The 13,329-nt window shown below is 39.9% G+C and overlaps 1 protein-coding gene across 2 annotated transcripts in view; it reads left to right on the top strand.

Annotated features, from left to right (window-relative positions):
* The window catches only part of SAMD4A (sterile alpha motif domain containing 4A), a 160,055-nt gene that overhangs the window by 125,243 nt on the left and 21,483 nt on the right, over positions 1 to 13,329 (top strand). For both annotated transcript variants that reach the window (XM_032236435.1, XM_032236429.1), the window contains 4 exons: positions 1,929 to 2,217; positions 6,857 to 6,942; positions 11,637 to 11,755; positions 12,386 to 12,587. In XM_032236435.1, the coding sequence (XP_032092326.1) occupies positions 1,929 to 2,217; positions 6,857 to 6,942; positions 11,637 to 11,755; positions 12,386 to 12,587 (696 nt within the window). The remainder of the gene's footprint in view (positions 1 to 1,928; positions 2,218 to 6,856; positions 6,943 to 11,636; positions 11,756 to 12,385; positions 12,588 to 13,329) is intronic.

Below are 13,329 nucleotides of genomic sequence, written 5' to 3'. Positions count from 1 at the left end.
ACTCCAAGATCCCTCTCACAGTTACTACTATTGATCAAGGTACCACCTATACTGTACCTGTGCATTTTGTTTTTCTTGCCTAAATGTAAAACCTTCTTTTCACCATTGAATTTCATTTTATTAGATAGTGCCCAATGTTCAAGTTTGTCAAGATCCTTCTGTATCTTAAGCCTGTCTTCTGGAGTGTTGGCTATTCCTGCCAGTTTGGTGTCATCTGCAAATTTGATGAGTTCCCCACTTATTCCCTCATCCAAATCATTGATGAAGATGTTGAAAAGTACTGGGCCTAAAACAGAGCCTTGGGGTACTCCACTGCATACCTCCCTCTATGTAGATGCAATTCCATTGAGGACTACACGTTGAGTGTGGTTGGTCAGCCAGTTACAAATCCATCTGGTGGTGATGCTGTCTAACCCACATTTTTCTACTTTATCTAGTAATAGGTTATGGTCTACCTTATCAAATGCCTTACTGAAGTCCAAGTAAACTATATCAACGGCATTCCTCTGGTCCAGGAATTTTTTCACATTGTCAAAGAATGCAATAAGATTAGTCTGGCGTGATCTGTTTTTGACAAACCCATGTTGGCTTTTGGCTATTACTTTGTATACTTCTAGGTGTTCACTAATTCGTTGCTTGATTATCTTTTCCAGAATCTTTCCTGGTATTGAGGTCAAGCTGATAGGTCTGTAGTTTCCTGGATCTAATTTTTCCCCTTTTTTGAAGATGGAAACCACATCAGCTCTTTTCCAGTCCTCTGGCAGTTCCCCGGTGCTCCAGGATCTCTGAAAGATATAGTTCAGTGGTTCTGAGATCTCCCCTGCCAGTTCCTTCAGAACCCTGGGGTGTAATCCCTCCCGGTCCTGGTGATTTGAACTCCTCTAGGGTAGACAGGTGCTCACTTACCATTTTCTTCCCTATTTCAATTTGTGTTCCTAATCTGATTTTTGTGGTGCTGTTTTTGATAGGTTGGACTGTTTTATCCCTTTGTGTAAAGGCAGATGCAAAAGATAAGTTAAATAGTTCTGCTTTCTCCCTGTTGCTTGTCACCTTCTTGCCAATTTCTCCCAGCAATGGACCAGTTGTTTCCTTAACTTTTTTCTTGTTTTTAACATTGGAAGAAGCTTTTTTTTGTTGTTATTTTTTACTTTTGTGGCAAGCCTTTCTTCATTGTGAGTCTTAGCTTTCTTCACTTCATCTTTACAGGCTCGGGCTATTTGCTGATATTCTGCCTTAACTAACTGATAACCCAGTGTTACCTGGGTATTTATTTATAGAGGGAAAATGTCTGGACCAAACGTGATTTCTAATGTTGGATTTTCCCACTTGCCAGAGGGAGTCCCCTTGTGGAGTACTGTGAAGCTGTTACTATGGCAACTCCACTTCACTGTACAGTAGAAGCCATTTTATGGCACTACAGTAGAAGTCATTTTAAGGCACAGCTGGCTGTATCTTAACAGAACACACACCCTGAGGGATGTTATGAGTGTCTTATCCCAACAGTATTTGTTTCCAGAGAGTAAGTCATCTGTGTATCAAGTTTGGTTGAAATTGCTCGAGATGTTCCAGAGTTATGCTGGAAAATACACACACACAGCCATTTTTATATAGAGAAAATATGTATTATTATATAGGGTTTAGCATCAAACCCAACCGGTTTTTATTTATTTTACAAACCATGATTAAGCAAGCCATGGTTGATTGCAATGTATGAACCAAAGCTAAAACAACATTTTTAATGTCTTATATTCTGCTGACTTGTCAGGTGTTAAATATTCATTAGGCTTCTTTGGGTCGTCTTCCTGATTTACCTTATGCAAGTTCTATTGATATTTCATTGATACTTATGCTTGGCTCAAAACTATGATATTTATGGGATGGTTCAGGATTTGGGATGCTCATGGGTGGGTCTCTTTTGCTACCCGCAGGATATCCTAGAAGGAGGCAATCTGCGCCTCCCGTTGCAGGAGCTTCACCAAATGATCCTTACCCCAATCAAAGCGTACGCTTCTCGGAACCTGTCAGTGGATGAGCACAGTTCTCATCTCCTTCGACCAACTTCTCTGATTGGCTCAGACAACCCAGGGTCAGATTGCAAGGACTCTGCCTCAGAAGGGATGCAGCACCACACCTTACCCGGTTGTGAGGGGGAAACTGGAGGTGTCCCTTTGCCAGAAGGGGACATCCCGGGACAGTTTACTAAAGTGATGGGAAAAGGTGAGTTTGCTTTTTTAATTCACGGTCCACTTGTGCCTGTTGCAAGTCGTCATCCATTAGCCAGTCTGGTCCAGGGAACTCTTACTCAGCTAACTAATTAATGTATAGGCTGCCTGATCCAAATGACTCTGCATGGTTTACCTCTAATAGCCAACTTAGTAAAAGAAAATTACAGTCGGCTGGAAGAGCAAAGTGCGAAGAACTGGTAGAAAGCAAAACCAAAAAGGTGGCTCCACAATCACATTGGCCTTAGCACTGATTCAGAGAACGGAGCAATGAGGTTGAGCAGAAGGGCACAACCTGTTTTTTCCAGAATCCTGTGCAAGCAGCCAACCCAGAAGCATCAATTATGGGAAGACCTAAGAACAAGGATGGGTGATTAATTTTTCCAAGGGGCCAAATGGGACTGTCCTGCAGGGCTGCTACTATCTGCTCCCAACACTCCCCGTCGCTGCTCCAACAACCCACCAGTCCTCCTCCCCTCCACCCCCACTGTCAATGCCACCGGCTGAACTGGAACTACCCAAGGGCTTGCAGGCTTTAAAATACCCAGGTCTAACCTACAAGATCAATGGGGTACAGTCACCATTTGTTTCCCTTTGGACCCCCCATAGTGAATACGCCTGGTTTTAGCACAGTGTTTGAGAACCTCTTCCCATGTTACCCGGGACTGATTTGCTGCTGCCTTTTTTGGGAATTTTTTTTTTATTACCCTACTTTTCGGAGTATAAGACAGACCTTTTTTCTCCCAAAAAGAGGATGAAAATCTGGGTGTGTCTTATACACTGAATACAGCATTTTTGGCCTCCTGAAACCCCACCCCTTCTCAAAAATGGACGCGCAGAGGGTTTGGGATGCCTGCAAAGTGCTGCTGGGGAGGGCAAAAACGAGTGAAAAACGGGCCTAAAGATCAGCTTTATGACCCATTCAACTTGAATTAAGTTTATTGTAAATTAAATAAAATGTTTATGGGGACTTCTTCCATAAAATGTTATTTGGAATGTAGCACGCTCCATACTAAAGTAACGATGATCCTTTAACTAAAAAAGTTTCATCTAATAGAATTAGATATTAGATAATTCTCCTTCTCAGATCCATTTAATAATAACTTTAATATCGTAAGTTTAAATATAGGATCCAGTTTTCATTTTTGTATTTTGCTTTGCATATTATTGTACTTTCATTCTGTTTGCTTTATCTGCTGTCCAGGTAGTATTTGACTTACAACACTTCATTTAGTGACCGTTGCAAGTTACAAAGGCACTGAAAAAAATGACTAATGACCATTTTATAGCAATAGCAATAGCAGTTAGACTTATATACCGCTTCATAGGGCTTTCTGCCCTCTCTAAGCGGTTTACAGAGTCAGCATATTGCCCCCAACAACAATCTGGGTCCTCATTTTACCCACCTCGGAAGGATGGAAGGCTGAGTCAACCCTGAGCCGGTGAGATTTGAACAGCCGAACTGCAGAACTGCAGTCAGCTGAAGTAGCCTGCATTTAACCTCTGCGCCACCTCGGCTAATTTTCCACACTTAATGACTGTTGCAGCATCCCCATGGTCATGGAATCCCCTTTTGTGGCCTTCTGACAAGCAAAGTCACTAGGGAAAATCAGATTCACTTAACAACCGTGTTGTTAATTCAACACCTGAAGTGATTTACTTAATAAATGTGGCAAAGTCGTAAGATGGAGCAAAACTCAATTCACAAATTTCTCACTTAGCAACATAAATCCTGGGCTCAATTGTGGTTGTAAGTCAAGGATTACCTGTATACGAACATTCTTTCACTTTCTCTTTTCCTTTTCTTTCTTGTTCTGTTGTCTCATTCTGTCCCCATTTATCCAAAACGTAATTGATATATACATTTGCTGTGATTTGTATTCTCTACCAATGAAACTGCAGTAAAGATTCAGTAAAGATACTTTGATCTTCCCACTCTCCTTAGTAGCAGCAACAGTAGCATTTAATAGAGGCAGCAATGCATCAGTCCAGGGCATTTGCAACTAAAAGTGACTCCAAATTCAGCTGTGTTTGGAGTTGTTTGGATTCAAAATATAAGTGGCTTGTAGAGTATATTTTTTGCATATAAACAGATGCAGAATCAGTTTCTCAGATAGCAGAATCTTCCATAGAATTATAGAATACTTTTGAGTTGGAACAGCCTTTCAAGTTAAGGTCGTGCCATCCGCTGTATAGGGATCTATTAAACCAGGGGTGTCAAACTGAAGGCCCCTGGGCTGAATCTGGCTCACAGGGTGCTTAGATCTGGCCCGTGGGTCGCCCTCAAAACAGCAAAGGACTGGCCCGGGGTGCCTCTACCACTGAAAATGGAACTTGGGAGGACCACACTTTGCTGCCCTGAGCTCCGTTTTTGTTGGCAGAAGGCTAGCAAAACAAACTAAAAGCAAAACAAAACAAAAGGAGAAATGTTTCCCCTTTTGCACTTGAGCATCCAAGAAGGGACAGGAAAGGGAAAGAGGAAAAGACAGAGACAAAGAGGGGAATAGAGCAAGGAAAGAAAGAGGGGAAGGAAGAAAAAGTGAGAATGAAGAGGGGAGGAAGGGTCTGAGGAAAATCCTGTCTTAGCACTTGGCCACACAGGCCTCCCTGACACAAGTGATGTCAAACTGGCCACGCCCACCCCAGGCCCCTGAGCCAAGCACAACCCTGATGCAGCCCTCAATGAAATCCAGTTTGACACTCCTGTACTAAACCATCTGTGACAGGTGGCCATTCAGCTCCTTTTTGAAAATGTCCAGAGAGGGGGAAATCCACCTTTCTTATACACTAGTGTTCCTGAATCTTAATAACTTTAGCAACAGCACTTAGACTTATATACCACTTCATAGTGCTTTTACAGCTAAATTATCTAGCTTTGACAATTTCTCACTTGGCTTGGATTCTATCATCCTGGTAACTGATTTTGTTCTGGATTTGGTTACTCTTTTTAAGTGCATTGCCCAAAACTAAACATATAATCCAATGAGCGCATTTGGATAGCCATTCCCAAATATAAACTTTGGATAACCATGATGTTCTATTAGAAATAATAGGCCAATACATTCAAAAGTTCAAAAAGTGTGAACTGACAATCTCCAGAAAAAATTGTTCTGGCTACAAATCAGAATATCAGAATAACAGAGTTGGAAGGAACCTTGGAGGTCTTCTAGTCCAACCCCCTGCTTAGGCAAGAAGCCCTGCACCACTTCAGACAAATGGTTATCCAACATCTTCTTAAAAACTTCCAGTATTGGAGCATTCACAACTTCTGGAGGCAAGTTGTTCCTTTGCAATATATGCAATGACTTACTGATATAAAGGTCAAATATTGGGTGGAATCTAGAGGAAGAAACTGGCCTAATTGAACCCATGGACTGCAGCATCCTTAGGGATACCAGGACTGTAGCAGAGACATACTTAAGAGCAAAGTCTTTGACAATCAGACTTTAATACCTACTGTTAACAAATATTGGCCTTTTAGCACCTTGAAGCAACTGTGTCATCAATTATAGCTTCTTTCATTCCTGGTCAGTTTGCTCAATTGCTTTGCTGTCTGGGAGTGTTCTAACTTGTAGCTGTTTAGTCTAGTGATTAAGGTACCAAGCTAGAAACCAGGAATCACTGAGTTCTAATCTCACTTTAGGCATGAAAGCCTAATGACCATGAACCACTTTCTCTCATCCCAGGTCACCTCACTGGGTTGTTGTGGAAAAATAAGCTAAGGAAGGAGAATTAGATACAGCAATAGCACTTAGTCTTACATACAACTTCATAGTGCTCTCTTTAAGCAGTTTACAGAGTCAGCACATTGCCCCAACAATCTGGGTCCTCATTTTACCGAGCACGGAACGATGGAAGGCTGAGTCAACCTTGAGCCGATCGGGATTGAACTCTCAGCAGTGGGCAACGTTAGCCTGCAATACTGCATTCTAACCACTGCACCACCACAACTCTTCAGTCACTATAGTTACCACAGCGCCACAGTTCCCCACCTTCAGTTATTTATAAAAATAATAGAGGATATAAATAAATAAAGTAAATAAATAAATAACTCATCTCAAGGGTACAGTATTATGGCAGGCTAATCTCGATATCAAGGTTTGCTCTCTATGAATCCAATATGATTCAGTATGCATATTTTTATTTATTTTATTTTATTTATTATACTATTTTATTGTAATAATAAAAGTAATATAATGAATAACAATAAGATATTATAAAAATGTATTTGATTGTATTGCGCTCATACCCGCCTCCTGGTGGCAGTGGTTAGGTTAAATTTTTCCATGCCTGTCCTAAAGTCTTTACAATACTGGAGCTGGGGAAGCAACAGCTTCCTTTTTATAAATAAATCTACATGGAATAATTCCAAGTTGACATCACAGTAACAGAAAGCAAAGGATGGAACAAAACCGAAAAAGGCATGAATGGAATCCAGCCTGTATCGGTGTACATTTTTTTTAATTGAAAGCTGTTTCCCATTGATGGCAATTCTTTTCAACTCACCTCAGTGAGGGCAGTTTGAGTTCATTCTTCAAGAGATTTAAAACAATTGCAAAAATTCTCATTAAATTTAGAGTTATGTGATGGTGGTGGTGGTGGTGACGGTTGATGATGATGTTGTTATTTTACAGTTTGTACCCAGCTCCTTGTCTCCAGACCTGATGAGGAGAATATAAGCTCCTATTTACAACTCATAGACAAATGCCTAATTCATGAGGTGAGTAATTTTAGGGAGCTGAGGGAAGGGAGGGAGGTTGGCAAACTCTTGTTCTCTTCCCATTTCTTGAAGATATTTGCTGGATTTCCTAGATATGCAAATATGACCATTTAAGCACTAATATTGACATGGTTTAGGAATTAGTATCTCAGCTCTAGGTAAAGATCAGTTCCTGCCCAGCTGGGTAATTTTGGAAAGATTCTAATACAAATCAATCAAAACCCATTGCTAGTTATTGTAAATACAGTATTAAATGAGGCACTCATAAACGAGTAAATGATTTCTTAGGACCCTTTTTGATTCTTTGCTTCTCTGTTAACAAAATGATGCTAGAAACAGACTGATGAAAGAAACACTTCTGAGTATAATTGCTATTAATTTGCTATTACAATTAGCAAACATTTTCCTTACATGGTTCTAAATACTTCTGAGTTTTTTCCCCCTTGGTTGATAATGATCTTGCATAGGTCTAATATTGTTGCCCTGTTCTTTGTCTGTGGTCACATTTGGGCTGCAATTGTGTGCTGCAATTTTTCTTGTCCAATTTTGGCATTCCTGAACTACACATAGCTTCGTGTAACTGTCTTCTGGCTTCCAGAAAACTCCAAAGCTTTGTCCAGACTTTTGATGTTTTATATTTATCAAGTAAACGTTAGCATTTTAGCCAGCTTTTCTATGGCATCTGGCATTGAAGAGAGATTCCATAACATCTGGAGTACTATAAACCAAATGACCAGTTGACTGGTCAACCTTAGCCACCTATCATCATCTCACCTCATTTCACTTTTTAAAAAAGCAAATGGATCATATTAGATTTTTTGCTGCCATCCTTGCCCAGGCTTATGATTTAAATATAGTTGAAGCTGACCATTAAGGGGACTCATTAGTTTCAGTCCAATCTCTCATTAAGTGCTACTTTCATACTCCCCACTAATGTTTGCCAATCTGGTGCAGTCTGACCAAACCTGTCTTTTTATGATGGTGTAATAATATTTATTCCACCTGGCCCTAGGAAAGCAAACAAAGCTACGGTCGGTTTAACCACAATTTCTTAATTAAACCTAATAAAGATTCAGAAGTAAATAAGTTCAACAAAGATAATCAAAAGAATTAGATTCTAAGTGTTATGAAGATAGATTGAAGGGGCTGGAGATGTTTAGCCTCCAGAAGGATGATTGGCTGAGAGAGATGATAGCACTCTTCAAGTAACTGAAATTACACAAGTAGTAGAAGAAGGCAAAGGTTTGCTATCTGTTGTTCCAAAATGGAAGAGATGGAATAATGGTAAGTTACAAGAAGACAGATTCCAGTTGATTATTAGGAACAAGATTTTTTAAATAATAGGAACAATTCAATCTGAAATGGACTGAACATCCAAACAAGATGTGCTTCTTGTGGTTGAAGAGTGTGTGTGTGTATGTATATATATGTATGTATGTATGTGTATATGCATGTGTGTATGTATGTGTGTATGTATGTATGTATGTATGTATGTATATATATATATATGTATATATATATGTGTATATTTGTTATATTTATGCTGATAAATAAAGGGAGACTAGTATAGATCTATTTCAAGCTATTTAGCTCTCATCAGCTAGCCACACCCTTGTTGGGAATCGAACCTGTGCTCTATTGCCTCTTAGGCAGATGTGTTAACCATTGAGCTACAAAGCTCGACTCCTTATCAGCCAGCCAGGGTGAGAGGTATATATTTAAAGTCACAACCCCTGGTATGCCCAAATATGGGAGGAAGGTCACACTTCCACTCTCTGTCTTCGGCTCGTCACAAGAGACCATCCAGACAGAAACCCAATATTTTTTTACTGTTGCCTTTTTGTTACATTTGTTATATTTATGCTGATAAATAAATAAAGGGAGACTAGTATAGATCTATTTCAAGCTATTTAGCTCTCATCAGCTAGCCACACCCTTGTTGGAAATCGAACCTGTGCTCTATTGCCTCTTAGAGCACAGGTTCGATTCCCAACAAGGGTGTGGCTAGCTGATGAGAGCTAAATAGCTTGAAATAGATCTATACTAGTCTCCCTTTATTTATTTATCAGCATAAATATAACAAATGTAACAAAAAGGCAACAGTAAAAAATATTGGGTTTCTGTCTGGATGGTCTCTTGTGACGAGCCGAAGACAGAGAGTGGAAGTGTGACCTTCCTCCCATATTTGGGCATACCAGGGGTTGTGACTTTAAATATATGTGTGTGTATATATATATATATATATATATATATATATATATATATATATATATATATATATATATATATATATATAATATTTGACACAGACATAAAGGAGAGCAGCTTAGTGGTTCCTGCCAATCCAATTATTTCCTGATTTCTAACCCAGTCTTCAAAGAACATGGATATGGGCAATACATGGAATGTACAGAAATTAAAATGTTTATATCATTAATACATATAAAGTAGGTGGAAGAGATCACTTAGAATATCAGCGGATCATGAATTGCTCATATGTAAGTTCAAGCTAAAGCAGAAAGTCAGTCAGTTTCCGGGATATATCTTGAGCTTATAACCACAGTTTTCAATGAGAATATTGGATATTGCTTTGAAGTTTTGTACCATTTATAGGGAATCAGAGAAACTGTGGTATAAAATCAAAGACATTCTTAAAGATAAATGTGAACAGAAAATGCCAAAGACCAAAAAAACAGACGAAAGCAAGCTGGATGTCAGAACAAACAGTGGAAATTGCCAAGAAGAGAGGCCAGAGCCAAGAAAGAAAAAATTGTAAGAAGGAACATTGAAAACTATTTCAGAGAGCTATTAAAAAGACAAGAAACAGCGTTGCAGGCAAATCTGGAAAGGCATCAAAGATGAAAACAGACACAGTCAAATAAGATCCAAAAGATCTCCAAATTTAGAAAGAGGTTCCAACTTTGCATTGATTTGCTAAAAGACCCCAATGGACAAATAGTAACCAATTTCAAGAATTTCAAACAAAGTTTTGAAGGAGTATGCTGAAATTCTGTACAAGAGAGTTATCAACATCCAAGATTCCTTAGAATGTCATTCCTATTTACAAAAATTTCTAGTACAGTAAGATGAAATTAAATCAGCACCCTGGTCATTACCAAGTCAGAAGGCTAAAGAAATTAATAAAATACTTATAGAGATATGGCAAGTAACAAAGGAAGAAGAATCTGTAAAGATTCTAATCAAACCGTATTAGCAGATCTGAACAATAACACAACAGCCAACAGATTGAAAAAGATACCCAGGAGATTTAACAGTATGTGCAAACTATTCTATAAATGTCCTTAATTTCATATGCTAGCAAAATAATGAATAGAGATATGTAACATAGATTGGCATCCTTCATGAAAAGCAAGATTCCAGATGTTCAAACTGGTTTTAGAAAATACAAAACAACATGGAAAAATATGCACACTGGGTAAATAAGAAAACCAGAGAATATAATAGAAAATATAATAGAAAAGCCTTTGGTTGCATTGACTATGTCAAACTTAGAAAAATGGGAATCCCAAAATTTCTAATTGTCCACTAACGTTAGTCTTTAAAAAAACAGGATAGAAAGAGTATTAATGTTTTTGAATGCTGGTATTAAAAGAGGCTTCTGAGAATACCATGGTTAGCTTAGAAACACAAGGAGTCATAGACAAATCCATCTCGATAATTTGCTTGAAGCAAAATGATCAGGGTCAAGTCATTATAATTTGAACCCATTTTGTGAACACTTGGCTTCCTTGAGAAATCTATAATAATGGGAAAGACGAATGGAAAAAGAAGATGACCAGCTGCAAGTGGATGGATTTGACCACAGTGACAATGGGTGCACTGTTGGAAAAATTTGGGACAAATCAATTTGTGTGGTTGTTAAGGGTGAACACTGATTTGATGGCCCATCCCATCATCTCTCTAGGAATCGATTCATCACTAACATCTTATTATTGATTGGTTAACAATAAGATGTTAGTGGTGAGCTAGCTCCCAGAGAGATGGTGCTCAACATCAGTGTCGTGTCGAACTGGGACTAGACAGCTATCTGTTGGGAATACTTGAATCTGGATTCTTACACTGAGTAGGGGGCCAATCCTGGTCTAGGCTAGAGTGTGTCTTCCAACTTTGTCATCATGCTAAGCCAAATAGAGAGTAACATTATGGCTCATGTGAGACCAGTGTTTCTGAAATGTTGATGTCATGGGAACTCTGAAATATTTGCTGCTATCGAATCCACGTTAAAATGGTGCTTGGCAACTTGCATGTGGAAAGAGAAGTAATGGCTTTTGAAACTTGGAGAGAGGCTATATTGCAGCCCTTCTGTAGAATGACACGAGGATCGCAAGATTAGTCAAATTCACAGCATCAGCCTGCGGGGACTCACCTCAGTGGTCCTCAAATGCAGAAATGTCTGTGGCTCAATTTGTCTTTCTCCAAAGCATAATTAGTTGTACTGAAAAATACAGATTTCAGACTCTTGAGTGTAAAACTTGAGAACAGTGGTTGCCTCTAACAAGGTACTGGGTTCCCCTCATTAGTGAAATATTTTTACTAATAAGCCAGTCATCCTAATCATGATGATGATGAAGATCACTCATGACTTTTTCTTCTAATCATGATTCTATTTTGAATGTCCCCCCCCCTTTTTTTCCCCTTCCCTCCACCTTCCCATAACTCTCTCTCTTGGGCAGGCATTTACTGAGACACAGAAGAAAAGACTGTTGTCATGGAAACAGCAGGTGCAAAAACTATTCAGGTCTTTCCCTCGCAAATCCATCTTAGACCTCTCGGGATACCGGCAGCAAAGAACGTAAGATTGAGGCTTCGTCCCACAGACTCAACCCCTGGGAGTGCCAGTGCTATAGAGAGTTGGCTGTGTTAATGCTGTGGGGCTAGGCCTAGAGGGCCGGTGGGTGGGAGGCACACCCCTTGGATCTAGTGGTGGTGGTGGGAAATCAAGGCTCACGGTTGCCCAGGAACAAGCCTAATTCAGCCTAGCAACTTTTACACTCCCAGTGTGCCTGGAAACCGTGGTGGGTTGAGCAATTTGTGATCAAGTGACAGGGTAGGAGTTGGAAGAAATCACACATACAAAATTATTAATTTCCAGATACTCAACAGGAATGTGGCTTTAGTGTGAATTAAATTATTTGCGGTGATTTATTTATTTCGGTCAGGTCAGCACAAAGCTCTAAAGCAGTTCTGTAATTCCATGAAGCATTGTTTAATCACAGTATTTTAAAGTGAGCTTGCTGTGTTTTTAGTTTTAAGCAAGACAACGTGCAGAGAGGTCTTTGGCTTCAAGGCTCCCTCAAAAAGAGGGAGATTAGGGCCCTTTAATCAATTTAGTATACTTATCGTGAGTGAGGTGTCTGTTTGGGGTTTACAATACAGGAGGTGAATTGCATTGAATTGGATTTGTCTGATCTTGTTTTCTCAGCCGAGGTTTTGGCCAGTCAAACTCCTTACCGACAGCTGGATCTGCAGGTGCAGGAATGGGCAGAAGAAACCCACGCCAATTCCAAATTCCCTCTCGAAATCTCCCCACTACACGGCTGGGGCTTTTGGGTCCCAGTGGCCTCCTAGGTGCCAGCCAGCGCAATGGAGCTGCCAACCCCACCATCTTAAAGCAAGGAAGACAGGTGGGTGTCCATCAACTTGTGGGTGATTCCTCAAGGGCACAGAGCCTGTGATAAAATGAGGTAGAAAAGGGTAGTGCAAGCTAGAAGGAACTACTTCAAAAGTGAGGTGGTTGGATTGTCCCTCAGTGAAAAACCTCCCTAAAGATTTGTCCAATGTTGTCATTGGCCCCCTTGGGGTTTTCTGTGACTGAACAGAAGCATTATCTAAATAAAAGTTAGGTGAAATTAACAGGCGCTGCTGCCAGAAGGTGAAGAGATAATCACTAATTTTGATGACTTTAGAAAGATGTGTGCCAGAGAACTCTGCAAAAAGACATCTAACTACCGTATTTTTCAGAGTATGATGCACCTTTTTCCCCCCCAAAAAAGGTGGAAATCTAGGTGCATCTTATACACTGAACACAGCATTTTTGGCCTACTGAAACCCTGCCCCCTTTGCAAAAATGGGCATGCAGAGGGTTTGGTAGGCTTGCAAAGTGCTTCTGGGGAGGGTAAAAATGAGCAAAAAACGGGTTATTTTTGCTCGGTTTTGCCCCCCCCAGCCCCCAGGAGCACTCTGCAAGCCTCCCAAAGCCTCTGCATTCCCCCCCCTTTTTTTTTTGCAAAAACGAGGCGTGCAGAGGGCTTGGGAGGCCTGCAGAGTGCAAAAAAAAATTTTTTAATTTATCTCTTCAAAATCTTGGTGCATCTTATACTCCAGTGCGTCTTATAGTCTGAATAGTATGGTATGTTAACTAAACAA

Source organism: Thamnophis elegans, chromosome 1 (assembly GCF_009769535.1).
Source record: "Thamnophis elegans isolate rThaEle1 chromosome 1, rThaEle1.pri, whole genome shotgun sequence".
Classification (NCBI taxonomy): domain Eukaryota; kingdom Metazoa; phylum Chordata; class Lepidosauria; order Squamata; family Colubridae; genus Thamnophis; species Thamnophis elegans.
The sequence above is the reverse complement of the archived record's forward strand: the minus strand, read 5'-3'. Positions and strand labels throughout refer to the sequence as shown.